The 26,305-nt window shown below is 40.1% G+C and overlaps 1 protein-coding gene across 3 annotated transcripts; it reads left to right on the plus strand.

The window, feature by feature from the left end:
* Positions 1 to 4,758: 4,758 nt before the first annotated feature.
* Positions 4,759 to 25,814, plus strand: srpx (sushi-repeat containing protein X-linked). 3 transcript variants are annotated; one of them, XM_086266428.1, is made up of 10 exons: positions 4,760 to 4,945; positions 12,091 to 12,147; positions 15,791 to 15,979; positions 16,925 to 17,101; positions 17,683 to 17,809; positions 17,900 to 18,021; positions 18,899 to 19,078; positions 21,056 to 21,189; positions 23,326 to 23,447; positions 23,538 to 25,811. In XM_086266428.1, the coding sequence occupies exons 1-10, from the start codon at positions 4,885 to 4,887 to the stop codon at positions 23,719 to 23,721; spliced, it is 1,353 nt and encodes a 450-aa protein (XP_086122554.1). In that variant the 5' UTR covers positions 4,760 to 4,884; the 3' UTR covers positions 23,722 to 25,811. The 3 variants fall into 3 exon arrangements, with proteins under 3 accessions (XP_086122555.1, XP_086122554.1, XP_086122553.1); XM_086266427.1 differs by lacking the exon at positions 4,760 to 4,945 and adding an exon at positions 5,012 to 5,090 and having other exon boundaries at positions 23,538 to 25,813; XM_086266429.1 differs by lacking the exon at positions 12,091 to 12,147 and having other exon boundaries at positions 4,759 to 4,945; positions 23,538 to 25,814.
* The last annotated feature ends 491 nt before the right edge of the window (positions 25,815 to 26,305 follow it).

The following is a 26,305-nucleotide window of genomic DNA, read 5'->3' on the forward strand; positions in this document are numbered from 1 at the left end:
TTTCTGTTTTAAGGCTCTTCAGACATGCTCCATTACATCAACCAGCTGTGTCTGTTATCTAATGCTGAACAGAGTTTTTACAGTGGGGTTTTCAGAGCACCTTCATTAGAAACTGCTGCCTGCTGCAGAGTAAAATGAGTAATTTGTGGCCACTCAGCTTAGAATAATAAGACAAATGTTATTGTTAAGATAGGACAGCATTTGAGTGACAATAATTAATTTTTTAATGCACATGTTTTTCTTCTTTGGGAAAAACATTCTGCAAAAATTACCCACAAGTCTGCTTACAGTGCTTACAAGGAGTTTCAGATGTTAGAAAAGGTATGCTTGGAGGAGTAAAGGTGAGGCTTTCAAACCTAAGAACAGCTGTCAAGCATGGTGGCAGGTGATAGTAGCATACTCTGGGCTGTTAAAACTGCTTTTTACTTTTTCCTCGGGAGTGCAGGTCTGCCTCAGGGCAGAGTCAAAGACCTCAATTCTTCTCCTCACACTTGGACAGCAGCCCCACATTAAGTGGGCGTGTGCAGCACACGTTGCCAGATTGTCTTCACCTCCATGCCCCGATCAGTAATAATCTGTTCTCTCTCTGTTCCCTCCTGCTGTCAGCTGAACCCCGTTAATTGGTCTCCAGTCTCCTGCCTTTTGTCAGTGGAGCAAGTCCAAATGTTTTCTCAAAACCCATAATCAAACCCTACAAACCGAACCCCTAAAGCACCCTGGGGGTTAAACTTGCAGCTCAAAGAAATCATCAAAAGCCCAAATTTTATCAGGATGCATAAAAATTATGTAGAAATCTTTCTTATTTATTTGTAATAATTCACTGATTCAAATTTTACATTCAGCATATGGCTCAAGTTCAGTTATTCTTTGCTACCTTGATGTTGACTAAATTCCTGCAACACTACTTTGTGTTTACACTAGGCACAATTCTTGTCTTGAGCTGGATCAGAAAGCAGCTCTTGCCTGTAAACAACAGTTAAACTCATCGGACTAAATCCAGAGACAGTCCTAAGACAAAATTACTGGTGGTAACCAGCACAGCAAAGTGTTAAACGAATCAACCAAAGCCAAGACGGTCACCTGAACCCACATATAATTACTGCTCTGGAGATCCTCTCACAGTCGTTTCACTGCACGCCCCTCTTTCCTGTTCCCTGTCGAGACAAGGAGAGTTTTGACACCTTCATGTGTGGACTCGCTCTGCTGCACTACACACTACACAGGGTTTCTATCCAAACCTCATGCTTGTCTTAGACAGAAAATTAAACACCAATTAGTCCTGCAGGAGCTCTGTACTCTCTCAGCTTTTCTGCAGTGCGTGCATGTACACGTGTTATGAAACAGAGCAATCATTAGCTCTAGAAGACTGTCAAGTAAACGTCAAGTCAGATCTTGCAAAAAACATACTACAGAAACAGCTTCTGTTTCAGCTATAGGAGACAAAACACTAAAGACAGATCATGATGGTTACTATAGAACATCTCATCAGAGTATTGTTGCTAGGAAACAACTTGGATTCAGCTCGACTTCTTATAAAATGTTCATCATTAGGAAACTGAAACAGGGAGCAAACTTGTGCCCAAGTTTCCATGTTGCACTGTTTCTGCAGCTCTCCAGTGGTGATGAAAGAGCAGAGCGGCTCAGCATAAAGGTTAATATAATTTAAACCCTATCAGGTAAACAGAGCTGGTTCACAGCAGACATTTTGACTTGTGAATCACAAACACAATGAACGGCTAACATTACTAAGTGCTGAGCTGTGTTGCTGTAAGCAGCCATTGTTTATGTGATATTATTTTCAGCTGTTAAGACAGAATGGATGTGACTTATTAAGGGGACGAGAAAGAAACAAGAGCTCTCTGCGGGGGAATATTTCAGCTTCCAAAAGGGAACAGAGCAGAGAAAACGGCCACAACAATACACATCAATACTCGTTTCCAATCATAAATGATTTCATTAACACTCAACTTTACAAATATACAGAAGTTCAGACAAAATTTGTAACGGTTTACTAACTACAACCTTTTAATGTTTATTTTACTTTACCTTTACTTTTACTGAATTATTTCATATTCTGGTGAAACATGCAATGCTTTGAACATAAACTTAAAGCAAACAAACAAAGATCAAAAGTCCTGCCTTCGCTAAACTAAGAGTACCAAATATTATACTATTCTACATGCAAACAAGATCATAAATAAAAGTGTCAGCAGTGCGGTATGTGCATGCGTAATTTTATATCTGTCACATTTAGGTTCGTTAAGTGTTTGGATGATGCACATTGTTCTTAATAGTTGAATAAAGTCTAGAATCCACTGAGATGTTCTGCTTGACCTTCCTTGCTTTTCTGCTTGGCCTTGAGAAACTCCTGGGTTGCCTTTGCAGCCATGCGATAACACTGCCTCCACTGTGTTTGACAGATGCTTTGGATGATGAGCAGTCTCTCTCCTCCTCCATACTTGTCTCTGCTCATCATTCTGCTACAAGTTCATCAGAACTGTGCAAGCGCCTTTAAATGCTTGCTGCCAAAGTCTAATCTAGCCCCATATTCATTAGCGTAACCAGCTGTCTGCACCTTGTTGTAAGATCTTCTGTATTTACATTCATGAACTCTTGATTGTAGACTTTTAAAATGATGTGTTTGCAGAGTCATAAGTACAAAAGCTTTGTGGCTCCAGTTATATCTAATTTTATAAAATACTATTCAGTGGTTCACTCTGTAAGTTAACCATAAATATTTTCTACTTGCAGTTTTAGATCAGTGATAGAAAAGGCATTTGGAGGCTTAATAGCACCTAATAATTCAATTCAGTTTTACTTATATTGGACTAAATTACAACAACATTTCCCTGAAGGTGCTTTATATAGTAAGATAAATCCTACAATATTAGAAAGAACCCCTAACAATCACACGACTCAAGCACATAGCAACAGTGGGAAGGAAAAATTCCTTTTTAACAGGAAGAAACCTCATAATGAACCAAGCTCAGGGAGGGGCAGCCATCTGCTGCGATTGGTTGGTGGTAAGAGGAGGGGAAAGAAAAGAGAGCAGAAGGAGACAGGACAAAAAATAAAGTGCCATATCTCTGATTTTTTTTTTTTAATTCTTGGACTCTAAGGTTGCTCTGTGATTCACAGCTCAAAATTATAATTTTATGTCTAATACTACTACCATCCACTGTCTTAAAGAAGCTATTTTAGCTTATTTCCCTCTCTCTTTAAGGCAAGTTGCTTCTGATTGGTTACCCCTTGCAAACAGCAGGTAGGTGGGGATTGTGTGCTCACAGTCAGGCGTGTATGCTTGAGATGACCATATTAGGGATATCCGCTCTCACTGACGTCACACAGAGTTAAAAGTGAAAAACAAAACAAAACAAAACGCGTTTGGCCAGTCTGAAGCCTGAACTCTTGGCTCACAGAGATTACTGACCTCATTATTTTGAAGTTTGGACATGTTTGTAAAATAAAATTAAATATACCCAAGTGTGCATAAAAGCCCCCTTCCATTTCTCACATTAAATGTGATAGATTAAAGAACTCACACTCTAATAAAAGCTTGTTTGATGATGTGTGTGAAAAACACTGCTGCGAGGCTACTTTTATCTTCATTTTAAATCAACTTGCTAAAAAAAGGCAAGAAAGGCTCTGAGTTTTCTGAAGATTTATGATTTTTTCTGGAAAAACTTTAAAAAGATTCACTGGAATTACAAACTGGTTGTACAACTGGCTGATACTTGTCACTTTTGAAAAGTGTCCATCTGATTTTAAACTAGGCTGAAATCTAAAATCTGTTAAAGATGTTGAAACTCTGTACAAAGTGCTATTGCAACACACTCTGAAACTCTCTCCCACTGAGCCGAGTTCTGTGGTCTCTTTTAAAAAGGAGCTGAAAATGTTGCTTGCAGGTAACTTTTTTGGACTCCATGTTTTTAGTATTTTGTTATGAAGCACTTTGTGATATTTGTCTTGAAATGTGCTGCATAGCACATAGCACAAAACTGTACTCATTTACTTACTTTTCTGAGATGCAGCGAAGCTGTAAAAGTGTGAAATGTGCAGGGGTGACATTAAATCTTATTTCACCAATAAAGTGGTGGGGTGGGATACTGCAAATTTATGCTTTCTTTTTTGTAGAGACCTGGGTTGCAGATGAGCTATAAAACTATTTAAAAAATAAATAAATAAAATAATATATATTAATTACTGAACTTAGAGGATCAAAATCAAGTATCGTGCTAGTGTTGATCCAATACCATCGGTATTTGGACCAATCCTCACACCTTACAAGGGGCACCAAAACGTGGAGAGGCAAACATGATGACAGAACATTTGCAGGTAAACCAAAATATTGTGACTTATACATTGTGTCGGGCTTCAGTCTCAAAATAAAACCTATCCACCACTTTATAACTTTATTTTGCTCCTCAAGCCATCACCTAAATATGAGCAACACACAATGAAATGTGCATGTGTTGTATCCATGTTGGTGTAGGGAAAATGCTCCAATCAAATGTCGTTAAGGGGCCAAATAAACTTAGCTATCTATACAACTGATAGTTTTTCGTGTATTTTAAAGATAGATAAAATAAATATATGCACAGTAGTCACTTGAGTAAAATACACAAAGTATATCAGTAAATAAACAAGTTAAAGGAATAAAAATAAAATGGGCTGATTTGATGCACTTGGGTCACAGTTTAGCCTTGAGCCTGGCACTGTCCTCCCTGTCTGGCTCCCTCATGCCGGTGGTCGGGCCAGGCTGTGTGGAGAGAATCCTCCCTTGTTTCTGGAGCAAGAGGCGGGCCTTTAGAAAGAAGGAATGCACTGAAGCTTTCCTGCAGGCTCCCCTTCACATGTTGAGGAACGTCCGTCCCGCGTCCCGACATGGACATGTGGCCGCTGCTGCTCCTGTTTGTCCAGCTCTGCTTCTGCTCCGGGTATGAAGGTAAACAGCAACTTACAGCCTCTCATTCATCTTCCGGACGTTTTTAACCGTGCTGAAAAGAAGAAATATCAAATGGTAGAGCAGCTTATCTTGAGAGAGAGTCCACATGGACAGACTCTGGCGGTGCCAGTGGCTTGGTGGAAGGGTAAGTGTAGTTAAATTATGCGCTTGGGGCTTAGAGATGACTGTAAGTTGAACTGAGTTTGAGGTTTCTCGTCCTCCCTGCTGCTGGTGTTTGGTGAACCGCGGCTGTGTTTACGTGGAGGGGGTGGAGAGCGGGGGGAGTGCAGTGTGCATGTGGGGGACGTTTCTGTGCGCACAGCTCGGTCGGTGGCACTAATCACAGGCCCGCAGCTGATCTGCGCTCAAAGTTTAATTTTCGCTTCTTCATGCCTCCACCTCTTAATCTTTGATACCGCGCTAAGAGGCTGAAAAGACCTCAATAACTAAGAGCTTTGAATAAAAATAAACAAAGGGCCTTCACATATTTTGGCTTTGGGTGTTTGGAGTTATTTACACTACTTAACACGAAAGAGTTTCTGTTCTAATATAGTTCCAAAGAGTTTACTGCCCCTGTTAACTTTTCTATCACTGTTCCTTCATGGAAAATAACTGCTTTTCTTTGGATGAATGAAACAAGACGTTGTCCAACACAGCAGTCACTCCATAATGCAACTAATCACCGTTGATGTGCAAGATCCAGAAACATAAAGCCTGTAGCCTCCAGCGAGAAGCTGAATGACTTCAAAGCATACGTCCGGATGAAGTGTTGTGTGTGCGTGCGTGTGTGTGTGTGTCCCAGCTTGTGCAGTCAGTTGCAGTGGCTGTGTGCCTGTAGATGGTTTGAGAGTGGCTCACCGCTGCTGTATGATCATACAGGCTGAAACATGAACACAAGCTGTGGAGCAGATTCATACTGACACACTAAAAACTGCTCATTGAGCCGACAGTCAGGACTTTGGTCTGTTCTTGTGTATGCGCCTGCATCTATTATGAGGAGTTTATTTTACTGGGCTCTGTTTGTGTTTTTTTCTTTTGGTTAGTAAGCCTTTTATTAGTTAGGCATGGCCAGGGTTGTTTGGCAGTGCACCAGAGTCAAATCTAGAGATGTGCAGTTGCTTTTGCTCCTTTCGGGCTCTTTTGTGTGTGTGTGTGTGTGTGTGTGTGTGTGTGTGTGTGTGGGAGGGGGGGCTTACTTGTACGGCCATGTAGTCACTCAATCACAGCCAGATCACATTTTCCATGAGGGTATGTTTTACTGATGTGGGTCATACACCTCATGAAGGGAGTAGTTTGAGGAAATGCCAGCAAGTACCATCATCGAGGAAGTCTGCTTGAAAGCAACCTGCATAATTACAAAGCAATGCACAAGGACCAGACCAAGAACTCTCTAGTAATTCCTCAGTCAGTGCTAGAGCTTTTTAGAATTTTCTTAAATTTACCATCCAGGATCCACAATATTTGAGTTGAGGGTGGATCTGGTTCACGTTCTTCATTGCAATACAGGGATATTGACCTTGGTGAAGGATGCACTTTCCAAATGCCTTTCTGGTTAATGGGTAGCTAGTTTTAGACTGAAGTGTTATTAGAGGCGTTTGCATGTGGCTGAAAGAGAAAGCAGCAGGAGGATTTACAAAATGTTCAATGAAGTCTTCATTATTCACTTGTGGCCATGATGTACTAAAACCATATTTGTAAGGATTAATAGAGTGAACTCAATAAGTTCAATCTATAAGTTAATAAGCAGTGTGAGACGGGCCCTTGGCTACCTCCAGTCGCTAAGGTGAAGTGTGCCTGAGTAGTTCTTGGCTGTGAAATTGGTTGCAAAGATGCTGCAACAAAAACCTCTTTTTGATTGCTTTCGTTGCTAGCAGATCGCAGTGGTCAGTATAGTTTGCCCTGAAGATGCCGTCTTGTCTGCAAACTCTCACGAACTTTTCATGAGGTCATCTCAGGAACACAGTTCTCCCACTAAACTGATATCCAAGCCTGGTGGTTATTAGAATCCGAGCAATACTGGCTGGACTGATATATGAGCCAGTATTAGCTGTTTGTCAGTATAATGGCATCAGCATTTATAACAGCCAATAACCTAAAATCAAGAGTAAAGAAGTGACGAGAGAAACACATGTTTGAGAAATTTTAGAGAAATCTGTTTCGTGTGTCTAAATATCACTCTGTTATATTTTTAAATCACCGGATATCGATGTATGGGTCTATCGCTCTGCTGTTTATGAGGGACAACAGCTTGTCTGAGAAGGTGGATGAAATGAAGGGCTGCAACAATGGTCACTTTAAGATAAATGCAGATTATTTTGGACTGTGAATCCTGAAAATACATGATGCATACACCCATTTGAATGGCATGTGTCTGTGTGGTGCTGATCAAATGTTTCTCTAAAAATTGTTGCCTTCCTCTGAAAATGTTGAGTGAACTGAAACACTAAAACAGGAGAAACTGCAGTGTTCCCCACATCCCCCCTTAGTGTTCACTATCCTTCCTGGGGTCCATCCGACCCATTGTTGATGCAGAAATATTGATTGTCTCTGCTTTACGAATGGACAAACAGATGCTAAATAAAGACCCGGTGTGGAATGATTGGTTTCTAGCAGTGAACCTGGTGAACACTAACTGAATGAGTCAAACACCTCAGCTGCCAACAGCTTGTAGTTATTTTGTATCTCTCAGGTGATGAAGTGCTTCATCCTGCTTGGCTAGTACCTACAGAGGTTTTACTGGATATAAGTATTTGCTTTTACACGAGACACACAAACCAGATGCATCAAGGCGTCATCAGTTGAGAGCACTTAGGCGAGTTTACTTTCCTTAATAGGTTTTCACTCACTATGGTGGGTTGTAGGGTGTAACACTGTACCTCTATGTAAGGTAATGGAGATGAAACCCGGAGCAGTTTGCTCCTCAGGGTCAGAAACTGCTGATGTAATGAGAAAAGCAAAGCAGACGTGAGTGTAAGTGAGACACAAGTCATTAGTGCAGAAAAAAGGGAATTATGTAAGTTTGTAATCGTGGCGTTTTGAATTGAGTTCTACAGAAATGACAGCGCATTTTATTTATTATTCTTCCCCTCTAGTAGCCTGCAGCCACGATTCCACATTTACCGGAAAAGAGCTTCTTCCACATAATGACGGTTTGTATTACAGGCCTGCAGAGAACAGCTAATTGGAGAATCAGGCTCTGTAATTTAAAGCATATTCACTCCCAGAGGTTTCTCAGGAAGGCAAGCTCCTGCCGTTCCTGCACTGTTAACACTGACAACTCCTTTGAAGTAAGGGAGATGGACAGGAAGATGATGCTGGCTGCCGATCCCCTCCTCATCGCGTTGACAGATTCGTTAAATATAAATGAAGGAAAGTCTCAGATCGCTCAATCCCTGTTTTGAAATCCTTTGAATGTGGAGCTCTCTCATCAACAAGCACAAACCAGACCCAGTCCATTTATTCCAGCTGCGTAGCTGCTGTGATCCAATCAAATCTGTCCCACCTATGGGTGAGAAAGGTATCAGCAGCTGTTGAGAGCTGCAGATGGAGACATCAGTGATGGGAGAGTTCACGCTGCTCTGAGCATCCTTGTGTGCCCTCCGTCCTTCATGGCTGCTTGTTTGTCTAAAGATAAAAAAAGATGTCTACTCCAAAAGTAAACAATATAAGAAAAAGTTATTTGTTCTTTGAAGATGAATATCTGAGCTCCAATGCTTTTGTTTAGTTGCTTTTGTTTATTACAGAGCCAAGACCCAAATTGGTTTCTGCAACGTGTAAACAAAGTGGATGAATAAGTTACATGTGTGCTAAGCATTTTTAGAGAGTGGGAAGGGTTAACTATTTGTTCCCTGCAGGCCAGTGTGGCACAACAGCGTTTCATCTTATTTAATTATACAGAGATTAATAATTGAGTTTGGGGAGAGGCTATTGATCGGCTCGACTAAGATTTATGGCTGTTGTATCTCTCCTGGTGGTGAGATTATCATTCATCATGGATTTTGTATCTGATCCCATTTTAAAGAAAATTATTATTCTTTTAGCCAATATAGCTGAAAGATGCAGCTTTTGGTGAGGTGTCCTTAGACTGAGGCTGTTCCTAAACCAAGGTCGCTCCTGGTGGCAGGTGACCACCTTGGTGTGTGAGTGTTTCTGAATGGGTGAATGAGAAACACCATAACACACTCTTGGGTAACACCAAGCTACAAAAGTGTTACATAAAGCGTTTTTTTATACTGAGAGGAGCATTTCTGTTTGTTTTATTGATCTTTATTACACATGTTGGCTGTTTTAGTTGTGAATGATAAGGAGTTATAAGTTACACAGTGAGGCAAATGGGTTTTTTTTTACCTTAAGCTTATGAAAAGTAGTGATGTGCATGACTTGTCATGGTCTCATTGTTTTTATGATTTGTTAGTTGTTTTTGGATTATTGTGAAGCTTTTAACTTATTTTCATCCTCTTAGTTATTTAGGTTATTTTATCCATTTGTTTTAAGTTTCCCAGCCTTTCCTGGTATTTCCTGTAAAAGTTCAGATACACATTTGTCTTTAGCTTTTCTTTCACTTGTGTCCTTATTGGTTTCACCTGTGTCTCATTACCCTCCTGTGTCCAGAGACGGGATGACTGTGAAACTGCATGCTCACTTGCTAACACCTTGCCAATCACATATCATTAGCCAATGAACATACCCAAGATTATCCTCATTTCTAAAATATAGAATGACCAAGATTTAGAAAGGAGACATTATTTTTTAATTCAGTATGAACCAAAATTAGCAACTGGGTCCATAAACTCAGCAGAAAAGTTCACACAGTTCAATAGGACAGGGAGCATTTTTGCAGCCACAAGCACTGCCCCCTGGTGGCCACATAAAGAATGCAAATTTAAGGCACTTCGTGGCTTCACTTTTCCGACTATGAAGCTACATCTATCTTTTATATTGTCTGTGGTTTTAGTAAGGCAAACTGTGTTATTACAACAACTTCAGTGATCATGTCAGACACACTGACCCATTCTGATAACATGCAGCCAGTGAAAAATGAGTGGCTGTAAAACAGTGATCACATTTTTATAGAATACGATAGAATGCACTTTATTTATGTCACAAGCTTTGAAACTCTCACACTGCAGTTACCAAAAAACACAATTTAGAACAAAATGGATTAAATGAAGTAAAACTCAGGAAGATAAAGGGTGACTGAATAAATTAGCTCACTAATGTTAAAACTGCAGAAGGAATGGGAACTCAATTTTTTAAAAAAGGTGTTAAAGATGAGTAAGATTATTGTATTAAAGCCTGTTTATGTGTGTTAGGAAACCCAAAGGGAATCACTCAGCTCTGCATGGATCAGAGTTTGGCATAAACAACACAAATGCGTGGATGGATCCACTAAACGTGGCTCAGTGGATTAAGGCCAAACATCTTAACTTTGGTCTTAACAGTCCAGCTGACACTGTTCCAGAAGTCTTTTTCTTTGTGCAGCTTTACAAAACTAAGCTGTGCTGCCATGTTCTTTTTAGAGAAGAGGCTTTCTCCTGGCACCCCTTAGGCAGCTACTTTTCTAGTAACTGGTGAAAAAACAACCTGTTTTAATAAATAAGTCTGTGAATAATTGCTTTTTCCCCAATATTTAATTAGCAGATTTCTTGTTATGCAAAGTGCAAGCAATTTCTCACTGTAACTGCTCCATCTTGGTACATTACTCCACAGTAAAAGTGAAAAAGGATCCAGTGATGATTTTTATTTCTTTTTGTAAACACAGCTCTAGCAACGGTGTCAAATGCACTGCTTTTCCTACCTTTTGATTCACAGCAATTACATTTTAACTGATAGTCGTAAAAACACGTTTTTTGCATGTCTTGCAAACTGAACTAGTAATCTAGTAAACAGCGAGGTTCTAATCAGTTAGATAACGTTAACAAATGCACAAGTCCTTCAAATTCTCTATAAATGAACGTATCTTTAAGTCTACCCATAAAAAGCACAAAAATAGGGTTATGAGTGCCAGTTGCATCACAGTGTAAATGATCACATCCTGTTTGTTTGCAGTTGCTGCAAATTCCTTCAGAGCTGATAACTTTGACGGTGTATGTGGTTCTAACTAGTGTTCACTATAATGCTGAAACACACACACAGAGACACACAGACACACCTGTAATTGGTTTTCCATAACTTTCTTTCCTCCCTCCCTCGCCCCATTAAGAAGCAGACACTTAAGTTTTCCCATTAGACAGCTAAATCTGACTCACTCAGTATGTGGGTTTGCTCTGTGCAGTCGATGCTGTGTGATCTGAATGCTGAAACCTCAAAGCTTGTTGTGTGTGTGCATGTGTGTAACTGTGTGCTATATGACTTGCAGCATTTTCGCCCAGACAGCATTTGTTAGACTGACAGAAAAACCACGCTGAGGAAGAAGGAGTGGTAGCTACTGGTGATTTTTATCTTGGGCTCATTGACTGACATGTGGCCGATATACGGTGCTGAAGGAGGTCTGAACACTCCTCCTTTGTGGACCCTGAACAGAGAACACATTCACGCCGGGCTTCATAACGTCTCTGAGCCAGTTTTATTCCTGCTTCTTTAACCCCATCCTTACTCATTTCCTCTCAGCTTTATTAGCTCCAGGCCTGCTCTATCTTCCCTATCCCTTCATCCTCTTTCCTAGATGAATCCCCCTGGCTCCTCACAGATTGGCTGTGAGTGCCTCTCAATGATGTGTCACATTTCAGCTTTTTTTTTCATGTTTTCTCAGTAATGTGTCACTGCTAAAGATGACACAATATCGATGGCTATGGTGGGTATATGTTTAGGAGCTGTTTTGTAGCAAAACGTTTCAAATGAGGATCACAGAGTGTATCCCTGTGTTAAAAAGATTCGTTTTTCCAAGCCAACTGGAAAACAGAGATCTTTTGGGACTTACTTATTCTTCTTGCATGTGTTCTGTCCAGTGGATTCTGATTACTCCCACCCGTGGTATCTGGATTAGATGAAGTTGAGCAATACTTTTAGGCTGTTCTTGGTGCTGTTTTGCAGGGCGGATAAAAGCCCTGCAGGTCAGCTCAGGACAAAGCTTTCAAACATTGCCCAACATAAACGTAGCTCTTCATTGTATTAGTTGCTTTTTTCTTGCTTTCTTTTACCCCCAGGGTCAGGACGGTACGCCTACGGAGACGACGAGGACTGGTATTCTCATACCTATAGAGGTAACGACACTTGGTTTGTCACTGCCACAGCATGCACGCAGACATACAGGATCAGTTTAAACTTAACTCGCATTTGAATTCAAGACGTTTTTACATTAGAAGTAGACAATTAATGCACTATAGTTAAGAAAGTACACTCACCAGCCACTTTGTTAGATACACCTATTCAGCTGTGCAATAATGCAATCATATGGGTGGAACTCAGTGAATCTAAACATGGTAAACATGACCCCCTGAAGTTCAAACTGAGCATCTGAATGGGGAAGAAAAGGGATTTAAGTGACTTTAAATGTAGCGTGGTTGTTGGGTATTGTTGAAGATTTCAGAAACTGATGATCTACTGGGCTTTTCTCTAGACAACCATCTCTAGGGTTTACAGAGAGTGATCGAAAAAAGAGAAAATATTCAGTTTCCTGGGCAAAAATGGAAACCACTCATTATAAATAAGGCATGCATAAGAGCAGCTGGGCTACAGCAGCAGAAGATGCCATTCCTCTCAGAAAACAGGAAGCGGATTGAAAAAATGTTGCCTGGTCTGATGAGTCTCAATTTCTGTTGTAACATTCAGATGGTGTAAGCCACACGGAAGCATGGATCCATCCTGTAATGTATCAGTGGTTCATGCTACTGTTGGTGGCGTAACTACTACTCAAATGGCCTCCACAAACCAAAAGAGCAGCTTTGGGATGTGGTAGAATGGGAGATTCTCATCATGCATGTGTGAGGCTATCATGTCAATATGGATCAAAATCTCTGAGGAATGTCTCCAGCACCTTGTTGAATCTCTGCCATGAAGAATTAAAGTAATTCTGAAGGCCGAATACACAGCAATGTGTACCTAATGAAGTGGTCAGATAGTGTATACACCCAAGTTTAAATTGAGGCAAGAATTTCACAGGATAAAATTTTCGATAAAATACTAAAAAATTGTTTAGCTTGAACAAAAATAGCTGAACTCATTTCAGTTCCTCCATTAATTCAACACCAGCTCATTCAGCCAGTTTTGTAAACTGACACTGTTACGTCAAAGTAGCTTCCCATTTTAAATCTAGGGTCAGTTAGACACGGAACATTATCATCCCGGCCAAACCGCACTCTCCCCTCGTGTAAAAGCTCAGATATAATATTTTCTCTTACTCGTTGGCTGTGGAAGTTTTGCCAACACACACACCAGCACAGAGAGAAGGAGCAAGGGTGGTTTGCTGTGTAATGAAAACTCATTTTGACTCCACCTGGAAGTAAGCCTGAGCTTGTGTGTATTCTCCTCTGTGTGTTTGTGGTGGTCTGCAGGCTCAATGTTCAACTAGAGCCAGCAGGAAATAAACTGCAGATTTTGATTTTCCTGTATTGGAATAAGAACCTTGTGGCCCCTTAAATTTGGCAACATTCAAGAAATTTTACACAAGCATCACAGAGATGGGCAGCTATCCACTCTGTGAGGAAGCGAGTTGAAATGTGCAATTTCAAGCAAAGATCTCAAAGGAATAGTTTGATTTTTTTTTTTTAAAGAAATACTTTCTTTCTTACTTTAAGTTTGTTGAGAAGATTAGAAGATTGATTCAGTCTCTTTAATAAACGAATCTATCAGAAGTGAACACTGAATTCAGTCTGCAGAGTTTAGCTTATGCGGAGTCACTGAAAGTGCAGCACTGTGCAAAAAGTCTTGTAGTAGTAATTCCTCAATTCCTTATACTTTGCTAGAAAAATGGAAAATGGATGTAATGAATGATTGAAACATATGTAAACATACATGGAAAATATATGAGGCAAAAACTGAGTTTGTACAATTCAAACAAGTTTAAAAATCGATATTTGGTACGACCACCTTTATTCTTCAGCACAGCCTGAAATCACTTAGATATACTTTCTTCTTGAAGGACATTCAAAGCTCTTATTTGGATGTTGGCTGCCTTTTGTTCTGTTTTCAGTCTAGATAATCCCACACTGCCATTGAGGTCCAGTCATGTATTGGGGAGGCCAATACATGACTGATAAATAAGACAGACACGATCTCCAACACGACTGCCAAAATGCTGCTCCGAAATGTTGAGAGCGCGAGCAACACATTGCGAGCGAGCGCAAGTGCAAAAACTGAGCGACAGGGGCTGCTATTGTGTGCGTGTGTATGGATAATAGCAAACACTGAAATACATTTTTTGCACGCAGCAATGAATTTTGTTCACTCAAATTTAGCTTTTCTTTGCTCAATAATAAATTTCTCCTCAAAATGCAACACTTGTACCTGCAATTTATTTTTACGTGCGCTCAGAATAGTGGCACAAAAATAACGCCATAGTTTTACAGATGTAGACATTCACTGCTGTACCTCTCTCCTGACCTCCTCTGTACATTTTGATGATGATTCAACTTTGGCCCAAAGGACCAGTCACGACTCACTTACCTGATGTTTTTCCCACAGGTTTTTGCTGTATTTTCTCCTAGTTCTTCAGGACATGACTTTCAGATACAGTTCATCTGCTGTAGATTGTTTTGCCACTTCCTTATTTTTTCCTTCACACCATGTGCACTGGGTCCTTACTGTCTTTAAGGACACACTGCACACAGTGCCTAGAAATATGCCAAGTTTTCAGCTAATAGCTCTTTGCGAGTCACGTTCTTGGGACAAAATTACTATTTTATGCCTGTCAAGATGTGCTATCTTTGGCATTTCTTGTCAATTCAACCAAAGAAATGGAAACAAATTATGTGTTTTTATGACAGGCTGCTATTAACAAAGTGCCTAAAGAAACAAAAAAATGGTTTTGCTAAGTTGTCTGTTATGTGTAGACACAGCACCGGTTCATTCCTTGCTTTTGGTGCCCTTTGTATGTTTGAATAATTTATAGGTCAGTCTTAAGTGGCTTAACAAAACAAACAAACAAACAAACAAACAAAAAACATACATCTGAAATGGTCAGGTATAAGGACTGGACTGAAAATGAGTGAAAAAGCAGCCAGTGTTCAAAGACAAATTGCTCAAGACTGCTTTTGAAACATAATACAAAGAAATAATAGTTGGCTCAAGACTTTTGCACAGTACTGTAGCTCCATATGAAAACCTGAAATAGACTTCTTAACTGTCTTCTCTAAGATCTCCAAGAAAGTCAAACTCTTCCTTTAATTAAGGCACTATTTTTCGAGACTTTAACTTTCCCTGGTCATCCTTATCAGCATCAGGAACAGTCCTAATCAGGGAAAGATGATAATGGATCCAGGGTACCATAAACTTTGATTCCTAAATCAGTTAAGGATAAGGATAAAAAAGAGCTGCATTCTTAATAAAGACTGTATTTGGTGTGGTGCCTTTCACGCTCTGAAACCACGCGCACACACAAAAACTTAAGTGCTCTCTACACACATTATTATCAGTCTTTTACTCGAGTGAGACTATCTCCTTTGCCTCATGAGACTGTTGGATAATGGAAGTCACTGAAAAGGTAATAAGAAATCCACTGTATCTGCCTGTACTCAAGGTGATGGGTGGGTTTTTGTTCTTTCACTCTGGCAGTGGAAGTCTCTCTCTAAGCTTCTATGATCACAGGTAAGTGCTTGTTACTGAGCGTCTGTCACTCAAGGCCACACCATAAAGACATGAGATAAAACGATGAAGAAAAGGTCAGTGCCTCGTTCTGCTGTTTTTTAGGAACCCCGTGGTGCGCACCCATTAAAATTAAACATGGTGACGTGAGCTGTCGCACACCCAGAGGAGAGCACTACAGGAACGTGATGGGGACACGGTGTAAAATCCGCTGCAAGCAGGGATATGAAGCTCAGAGCTCAGAGGTGGTGTGCATGGCGAGCAAACACTGGTCCTCTAACTACGCCTGCCGAGGTGAGAAAGTCCACTTGAACATGCGCACACATTGTGTTTCTCACTGTTTAAATGCATGCATGTATTCAACACACGCATTATAGCCATGCTTATCAAAATGGATGAAGGGAGGTGGGATATCATCAAACTGGGAACCCAGAGATGCCGCTGTTTGGAGCCAGAACCTTCCACAGAGCTGCCAATCAGCAGAAAAACTGCAGAAACCAAAGCTGTCTATAAGCCTTCAAATCTTATTAACAGAGCCGTCATCCAAAATGACCACAGGCACGCTTTGTGGACGGCCCAAATTTAGCAAATGAGACCGTACTGACTGTTCTAGAGAGATTTTGTTTCTGAGTGCAGCCAGATAGCTTGTAGCTGCACATTAAAGCATCACGTCAAAGTGATTCCTGCGTGATTAGAGCTCATTCCTGATTCTAGAAGTAGAAATTTTATATGCTTTGAACCACATATCACAGTCTTTAGGGGATGTAGTTTGTTGGATTTTTTTTTTTATACTTTTGTGTGCCACTTGTCTCCTTAGGAATTTGCATATGCATGCAAACGTCAGCAACTCGGTTCAGTTTAATTTATACTGGTCCAATTCACAAGTTCAGTGTACTCAACGCTGTAAGGTAAAGATGCTACAATGTGAGTGACAGTTAGGAGAAAAAACTCCCTTTTTTAACAGGAAGACATTAACCAGGAGAACCAGACTCAAAAGAAGTTTGTGGATCAAAAACCTGCAGCAGAAGCAAAGTTTCAAACCAAACATTAACTGTGGAAAGAGCGTCTACATCCTGAGTCTGATCTGGGAGCTCGTTCCATAGGAGAGGAGTCTGGCAGCTGAAGGCTTTGCCACCTCCTGAGACATGTGTGTGTGTGTGTATAAGTATTTAAATGCATCTGTTGCAATGAAACCCTCATGCAAGCACCACAATGACAATGAGCTCACCCTGCTTTCAGAGATCCGTTGTCCTAAGCTGGATATGCCCATTAATGGTGGCTACAAGTGCTCAGACGGCTCTTACTTCAACTCTCGCTGTGAGTTCTTCTGCTCACCCGGATTCACTCTGAAGGGCCAGAAGACGGCAACGTGCCGCTACAACGCGGTGTGGAGTGCAGGAGTGCCCAGCTGTGTTGGTAAGACTGTTTGCATTGTTGTTGTTGTTGTTGTTCTTTTGTGTACAGTTTGATCTCCCACAGAGGACTGAAGCCTCTAAGCTGCTAACAAGTAATTAGCTGCCAGAGGCACACCGTCAGCTCCAGCTCTCACTTATACATCTCTATTACTATTTGTCCTGATACAGTGTTTGGCGAAGTTAGAACTCTGTGTGTTATACTCAGAGACACATACGCAGACTTTGACCGTCACCAGTGTGTAATGTGTTTCATTTTTTTGCGCCAATCTGAACTAAAAATGGCTTTCAGCTTTGTGACCTGTACATAGTGTCATAGTGTCACAGAACTAAAGCCAGTGACAGTGTCATCACCTGAATCTGTGAGGACACTTTCCTCACAAGATTCATCTTTGTCTCTGCAGTCATCCTACTTTTTGTATTGCTTTAAAAGATTTTTTAGATGGCTTTCATGTACTTCAAGCATGTCTTTCATCTAGGCTAGATTTGGTTTAGGAGGATGCACCGTATAACTTTATGTTGCAAGAGTTACAGTGATGACAAGATTTGACAAGTTTTTTTGTTTGTTTTTTTAATTTCCTGTAGATATTGATCCTCCAAAAATCAAGTGTCCAAATGTGAAGGATAAGTGGGCAGAACCTGGAAAGCTGACAGCGAGGGTGACTTGGGACACACCAGAGGGTGTTGACACTGCAGACGGCATCCTCACAGAGTCAGTTGCTTTTCTGCTTCCTTGTTAAGCCCCCAAGAGCAAGTTGAAAGATTAAAACTGAGAATGTGTTTTTTGTTCCCCCCCCCCCAGTGTTATCCTTAAAGGAAAGCCCTCAAAATCCAACTTCCCAGAGGGGCTCCATAAAATGTCTTACACTGTGTTTGATCGGGCTGGGAACAAAGGGTCCTGCCGCTTCACTGTCAGAGTGCGAGGTGAGCCTCTAAAAAGATTTTGATCGTTTGTCTGGAACAGGGTTTTTGGTCACACACTTTTTCAGGGGGTTATCTCCAAGAAGTCTCCAAAGATTATAGAAATATATATTTAATTGGTAGACTAACATTATGCAATGCAATATTTGCTAGGATGCGTGTTAAACGTGTTAGATCAAGACAGAACAGATGTACGGTACATACAGAATATGTGTGCAAAAGTCTTGCAGTATAATGCAAAATAAGTGCAGTGATTTATTGCAAAAATAAACATGTGCAAAAATATATGGAAATACAGTATATATCCACCTACATACATCCATCTCTCTGGTTCTGTTTCAGATCTTTGCTTGAATTTTAATGCCCATAATGTCTATCTGCTGTAGATAGCATTTTTTAGGACTGCTTATTCTTCTTGTCTAGTTTCCTCAGATTTTTTTTTTCATGTCTAGATATGCCAGAGGTTCTGCTAAAAACCTTGGTGGTGATAAAATAGCCATATCAAAGTGGCTAAAGATACAATTTATTATGAGGGGACTAAACACTGGTTCATTCCTTGAGTAAGGTACCTTATTTATGCTTGAATGATTCGTTTTTCTGAAAATGTAATCTCCAAAGATCCCTTTTTAAAAAAATGACAAGACTGGCTGCTTGGAAGCAAAATAGAAACTAGGGGCAGCTCAAGACCTTTGCACAGTACTGTGGCAGTTACCTGAATGCAACTCCAGCTTTTATTTTCCCCTTTAGCACAACGGTTTATGCATAAGCCAAGTCTGAACATATGATACAGACTAATATGGCAAATATCTATTAGGCAAGAGTTAATCAGGCTTGTAAAAAGCTAATTCTCCAGAATCTTACCGTCTCTTTTTGTGAACAGTGCGTCGCTGCAGCCCTCTCTTTCCTCCGGACAACGGTTACATGAAGTGTGACAGTGACAAAGACAACTACGGAGCCACCTGTGAATTCACCTGCACCGGCGGCTCCGAGCTACGGGGCAGCGCTGCCAGAGTGTGTCAGTATGGACTCACCTGGTCGGGCTCAGACACAACCTGTGCACGTAAGTACTGCATCCTGTTCAAGCCATACAAGCTGTTCTCGTACAGACATGACAATCTTCATTTAATAATTGTATTAGTTTAAGTCATTCAGAAATGGAAGGATAAACATAGACATAGACCTTTCTTACTCGTTTTACCATCACTGTGTCATGTGCTTAGCCTGTATTTATAAGTAGACATTGTGTACTTCAGGATTTATTAAAAAGACAAAATCTGTAGTAACAACCAACACACATGCAAGTAGTTTTCATCTCACTGCTCACATCTTCTCCAGTGGGTTTCTGTTTTATGTCTCTTTATGTTTTTGTGAGTATAAACGCTTCACTTCCAACCATTTGAATCATATGCAGTGGTTTTCATTAGGTGGTTTTTTTTTCTACTCAGTTTGTCTGTTTTTCATATGGTTTGGCTGTCAAAATGTTTTTGTGTCTTGCCGTCATTTTGGCTGCTTTGTCTGGCAGTTTTTTCCCCCCATCTGGCTGAAATGCAGCGAATCTCTACTTCATTAAAGAGAAGGTTCAATATACAGTGACTTTAAAGACAAAGACAAACTTCTGATAGATCAGTTTTTTTGTCGATATGATACAACTTAAAATAATAAAATACAATTTAAATTGGCAATTAAAAAATATATATACCACTAGCTTTTATCTAGCTTCCCTAAAAGCCTCATTTTCACTGTTTAGTTTTGCTTTTTGGGATGAAATCTTCAGAGGAAAAAGCTTGCTCGTGCAACAAGTCAGTAAGAGAGACACTTTGTTGTCCTGTAACCTGCTGGGAGTTTTTACAAGTAGCTGAAATTGCTGATGATTAAATTAATTGTAGAAATATTGCAGTATGAGAGGGAATCCTGAAGTCTGAAAAGGTGAATGATCACAGAAACTGAAACCATGAGCCTTGGACATTACTCAATAGAGAGCTCAAGGACTTTAGAGAATTTAGTTTGCATTCATTTACAAAATCTGCTTACTTATTAGCCCAATATGACGTTTTAAAATCGAAATTCTGTCCTGTTAAATATTATATGGCCTGATATTTATGTAAGTGGGTTTCTTCACCATTGAATGTAATCAAAACAGAGGTGGAGGTCATTTTTTGACTACAGAAACTCAGAGGGATCCTGCTTAATGCAGAGATATTGGAGTGCATTTTCTTTTTTCATATAGTTCCTGTAACCTTTTCTGGTTTTATATGAGAATCCAAAATGAGGACAATATGGCGCCTCTTACCGATCGATTGGACAGATCAATACTGGACGGTCCTCCATTAAATGTTCAAGAAGACAGAAAAAGTGCAACAGTTGAATAACAAAAGTCATGTGTTCGACTCGGTTCTGTCACATTTCCAATGAAACTCATAAGTTGGACCTACAGAGACAGACTGGAACGCAGAATAAATATAAAAAGTGCTTTTATTGTTTACCAAACGTAAAAAGTGATGCGCATTGTGGCACAAGAATCAATACAGAAATAAAATCCAATCGCAAAGAGACTAAAAGAAAGCAGTGAGCCAGCTGGAGAAATCAAGAGCGACTAAAAAACATGAGGGTGATGGGACAACAACAGGGTTAGGACTGTGGGTCAGAGGACACAGACTAAATGCTCACACCAGGGAGAGGGATAAGGCAGGGATGGACTCAGTCAAGACAATAATGAAGGCAGGGAAAGGAACAAAGGCGAGACAGCCACAGGAGGAACTGACTTTCAGAAACAAACACACAGACAAACGATGAAAAGCAGAAAGAGGAAACATAGGAGGCACAGAAAACGAGGACCGTTAAAAGGTAAGGATTATAATCGAAAACAAGGGTCAAAGACCGTGAGCCATTAATTTGATTTTATCACCTGAGCAGCCAAAAACAATCAATGATGAAACATCTCACAGAAATAATGTGTTGTAATAGCACCCTTTTCTTTGTAGCGTGTGTGTCACGCCTTGTCTCATCACTTTAAATTGTCCGTTCAATGTCGTCACAGCCATGAACATCAACGTGGGAGTGCGTACGGCTGCTGCGCTGCTGGACCAGTTCTATGAGAAGCGAAGGCTCCTCGTTATCTCCGCGCCAACGGCTGCCAATCATAATTACCGCTTCCAGATGACTAACTTGCAGGTGAGGCACGACTCTCAGTTAATGAGCTGAATGTGAGTCGACTGAGATGGAGGGGTGGAAGTCAACGCCGGAGCGTCTTGCGTCCTCTGTGATGATGCACACAAAGACAGCCTCAGTGTGTTTGTGGGGTTTTTTTTCGCCCGATTTGCCACCTAAGTGGGTAAAAGTGGTGACATAAATAAATAGGAGAGAGGGTGTTGTGGTGATGAACACGAAATGTCACGGCAGTGAATAAATGATAGTGACACTGGCTCTGATAAGGCTATTCTGGGGTGGATGCTTTCCCACATCATCAGACAGCATTAAGTCAGAGCTGTTTTTAAATGCCTGACCTTTCAAAGTGACTCGGATATCAGCTGAAAGATAAACCGGTGTCAGTTTGTGAACAAGATGACTGATCGGTCCTGCAGTCTGTCGACTGGTTATCAGGAATTTCTACAGTTAGTTTGAAAGTGAAGGAAAAAACAGTTCATTTTCACCTTATTTGGGAAAATGGTGATAATTTTACACAATTACACAACTGACCCATCAGTATGGTTATTTATTCACTGCAAACACTTTAAAAATCATCTTGCTGCAGTAGCAGACAAAGGAACTGTCAGAAAGTTTGGGCTGTGTGGAGTAGGCAGATCTAACTTGAAATGAGTTTTTATGCAAACTGTGGAGAGATTTTCCCCTCAGGGCTCAGTGAAGTCTGTCCAAATCTATCTGTGTTGTGTGCCACAACTTCACAGCTTAAAAAGCAAAAGGAGTGTCAGTGTAGCTGTAAATTAGCGTAAATGTACTAAACTGTATGCTTTCATAATAACATAGCAGATTAGCCATGATGTCAGGCGTCTCTTGGAAATGAGAATTTTAATCTCAATTAGATTTTTTACCTGGATAAATAAAGGGCTAATAATTAGCTCAGATAGTTTCACATTTTAATAGCAAGATAAGCACATGTGTAGACACTGTTCTAATACTTACCTTAGTATATTAATACTAAATAAGTAGCAAACTGCAGTGCTGTACAAGTTCTCTATCACCTGAACATCATTCGAAACACTGACAAAAATCCCCCTGTACATTCACAGATGTATAACCCACGTACGCAGGGATCCTGTAGCATTCGTGCGTTTATATAAATGGATGAGTCGAAATATCAATATTACAATAAATTGTTTATTAATATGCTTGCAACAGTTATTCAGTTAGGTTTTACTTACAAAGTGCCAATTCACAGCAGCAGTCACCTCATGGAGTATTATATTGGAAGGTAAGGACTCTACAATATTACTTAATCAAAACCAGAAAAAATGAGCCGTCTGAGAAAAGAGCAAAGAGAAGTAAGGACAAATAGGAATGCAGAAAAAGTGCTTTCAGATTTTAATCCACCATGTAGTTAGGGGTACCATCTGGAAAGAGTCTGATTGCCAATAGCTTCATTTTTCAGCATGGCAGTGAACCCTGCTAATGCAATAAAATCATACCTGGATAGAAAAAAAACACACAATAGAACATTATCAGACATGGATTGGCCTCCCCAGAGCCCGGATCTCAAGATTACCGAAGCAGTGTGGGATCATCTTGACAGAAAACGGAACAAGAGGCACAAAACATCCAAAGAAAAGCTTTGGGAGTCCTTCAAGAAGCCCGGACATTTAAATAAATTGTTGGACCTAAGAGGTGGCTCAAGACTTTTGCACAGCACTGTAGGCACATTGTTTTTTTTCAGTTATTGGAAAATGTCTCATTTAAAATCTATTTTTGTTAACTTTAACCTGCTGAGCAACATCAACAGCCTGCCGGATTGTTTGAATTCCTGTTCATGCAATAAGGACAGGAGTGGGGTTTCCACTGGATTAAAATTTCCCCCTCTCTTCATGAACAAAAATCCAGTGTGTATACTTGTTGGACACACGATGTCTCCCAGTTCTGCTTTCTCTAGTGTGCTGCGGATTTGAGATTCCAGATCAAGCTCTTAACTTGAAACAGAGCCAAGATTGGCTCCAAATTAGTCACAGTCTAAAACAGTGTAGTCATACGTACATGTGGAAAACACATGCACAGAGACAGCATTGTTTTCGAGTGGCGCTGAACGTAATCAAAAACATAAAACTGATGGATCTGTGTGTCTGTGTCCTGTGAGAACAGCAAGCTCAGTGTGGCCTGGACTTGAGACATGTGACAGTAATCGAGCTGGTCGGGACTTACCCGGCACAAGTCGGCCGGATTCGACACAACCTGCTTTCTCCAGGACTGGCCCTGCAGCTCAGGTACTAACATGCAAACACACCCACCTCTGTTAACTTCAGCATGTGTGACTTTTGCTCGCTCCTGCTCATTGAACTGAATGCATTTCTTAGGTTACTGCTCCAGATTCCTCAAAGGTCTTTCCAAATGGTGCTGGTAGACAAGCAGGGCATAGACAAACAACGCTACCCGTTTCCAATCACAGCGGCTGAATTATTCACCACCATCGACACTTTCCCCCTCCGCAAAGACGAGATGCTGGTACAGCAGGAGGCGGGCCAGACCTGCCAGTCATAAAACGCCCAGTACACTTCCATGGACTGTCAGCCATCTTTGAGCTTTCCCTCCTTCGTCACAGCAGAAAAGACTCGGATCTCCCGTTTCCATCCACATGTCACACGTTCCTACCTGAACCAAATCTGCCCTGTATCCTGTGTGCGCGAGCATGTCTGTTTGTTTGTGTGTGTGTGTCAAAAGTTTGGATGTCAGTCATGGTGCTAATCACACAGTGCATTACAGTCATACTGATTCCTGTGTCTTGTCTGTATTTTATTTGTTCTATTATTATTATTATTTTCAAAGCAGAATAATTGTCTTACTACTTTGTAAAAAAAAAAAAAAAGTCTTTTTACTGTATGAACTGGAAGACCTTTCACCTAATATTTATGTCGCACCTTTCCCAATAAGGATGTACTCTGTACATGCAGTGCATCTGTGTCTGAATTTGCAAACACTGATTAAATATGTCTAGTGCGAAGGATGTGCTCCTGTGTGCGTCAGTGTAAGGAAGCAGTCTGCAAAAGTGCCCGAGGACAAGTAAAGAGAGAAAGTTAAGAGGGCAAATGATTCACAGGAGAACTCGATAAGTCAGTACTAAATATTTTCCTAAAATACAAATTGTCCTTGAAGCAAAAAAACTTCCTTCCACAACTTAAAAAACCCCCACTGAATGCAGTGATTTGCAAAACATTTAAACCTTATGTTTAATTGAGTAATCTGAGGAAAACCTTGAATATTTAATGTATTCTTGTTTTGAATTTTATGCCTTAACAATCCTCAGCTTCGTTTTGTGTTCAGTATCACTTACTAGGTTGTTCCAAAAAAGGATGTGCAGCAGACAAATTCTGGTTCCAGGACTGTTTTTGCAACACTGCATTTTAAATATGGGAAATTTTTTTTTTATAAGAGCCAATAAGGGCATGCTATGATGTTTAGCTCTTTGTTTGACATCTGGTTAATAGTCCTACAGCTCAATGGTCCACTGGTTTTCTTTGGGAAAAGGAAAGATGTGGAAGCATGCAGAGAATCACACATCCTAGTCTGGCATATTTATGACCTTTGAAGGTCTTCAGTTAGATGATTCCTGAACTTGACATTTAAATTTTCATGAATATGCCTCATAGCTTATGAAAAAACAAAACAAAATATTCAGATTATTAGTATATTTATTTCAGTTTGAGTGAAATACAATTTAAACAGTATGAATACTTTGCATCTTCAGTACAATCAGCCACAATCATGTTGTTGACTCCACAGTTACCCAGATGTTTTTTTTTCATCATCCATCAAAACATAAACAGAATACTGGAAGGGAAAAGGTGCACAAGCAACAGGGATGACGGCAGTTTTGAGAAGATCATCAAGAAAAGTTTATTCAAGAACTGACTGAGGATGATGTCATTGTATCAAGAGCCACGACACACAAACACATCTTTAGGAAAGAAGCTACAAATGTCTCATTCCTAATATTAAGTCAGTCCTGAACCACAGACATCAGAAAGCGTCTTACCTGGACTGTTCCTCAGTGATCCAAAGTCCTCTTTTCAGATGAAATCACATTTTGCTTTTCTTTTTAGAAATCAAATTTTAGAAATTAAATTCTGGTGGAAGAGTGGAGACACAGCGAATCCAAGGTGTTAACGAGTCCCGTGGGATGTTTCTGCAATATAATGATTGTGGTTTCCCCGACATCTCCTGGTGTTGGCTAGCCTGAACATTAAAAATTTAAACTATGGGGATATTTTTCCTTTTTTTTTGCTTTTATTATTTATTTTATATTATTTTCACTTGCTACATATGGGACAGACATGACTGGGGGAAAGAAAAGAGAAAAAAGAAAGAGGGAAAGAAAAACAGTGATAAAGGGCAAAAAACAAAACAAACAGACAAAAAAAATACATATCAATCACCTGGATCACCGGTTGAGAAAGAATAAAGAGAAAACAAGCAAAAAAAAAAGAGCAATATAATAAACATCATCTATGTGAATATAACAGTAAATACAAAATATTGAATATTACAGGGAGTGCAGAATTATTAGGCAAGTTGTATTTTTGAGGAATAATGTTATTATTGAACAACAACCATGTTCTCAATGAACCCAAAAAACTCATTAATATCAAAGCTGAATGTTTTTGGAAGTAGTTTTTAGTTTGTTTTTAGTTTTAGCTGTTTTAGGGGGATATCTGTGTGTGCAGGTGACTATTACTGTGCATAATTATTAGGCAACTTAACAAAAAACAAATATATACCCATTTCAATTATTTATTTTTACCAGTGAAACCAATATAACATCTCCACATTCACAAATATACATTTCTGACATTCAAAAACAAAACCAAAACAAATCAGCGACCAATATAGCCACCTTTCTTTGCAAGGACACTCAAAAGCCTGCCATCCATGGATTCTGTCAGTGTTTTGATCTGTTCACCATCAACATTGCGTGCAGCAGCAACCACAGCCTCCCATACACTGTTCAGAGAGGTGTACTGTTTTCCCTCCTTGTAAATCTCACATTTGATGATGGACCACAGGTTCTCAATGGGGTTCAGATCAGGTGAACAAGGAGGCCATGTCATTCGTTTTTCTTCTTTTATAC

This window comes from Aulonocara sp. 'chitande type north' Nkhata Bay, linkage group LG16 (genome assembly GCF_057382095.1).
Source record: "Aulonocara sp. 'chitande type north' Nkhata Bay isolate Kocher_YH1m ecotype deep benthic linkage group LG16, A_spYH_male_GT1.1, whole genome shotgun sequence".
Lineage (NCBI taxonomy): Eukaryota > Metazoa > Chordata > Actinopteri > Cichliformes > Cichlidae > Aulonocara > Aulonocara sp. 'chitande type north' Nkhata Bay.

Coding starts and splice junctions, on each gene's coding strand:
- srpx (XM_086266427.1), top strand. CDS start 5,018: ATGGTAGAGCAGCTTATCTTGAGAGAGAGTCCACATGGACAGACTCTG. Junction 12,148..15,790: donor GTATTCTCATACCTATAGAG/GTAACGACACTT, acceptor GCTGTTTTTTAG/GAACCCCGTGGTGCGCACCC. Junction 19,079..21,055: donor CTCAGACACAACCTGTGCAC/GTAAGTACTGCA, acceptor ATGTCGTCACAG/CCATGAACATCAACGTGGGA.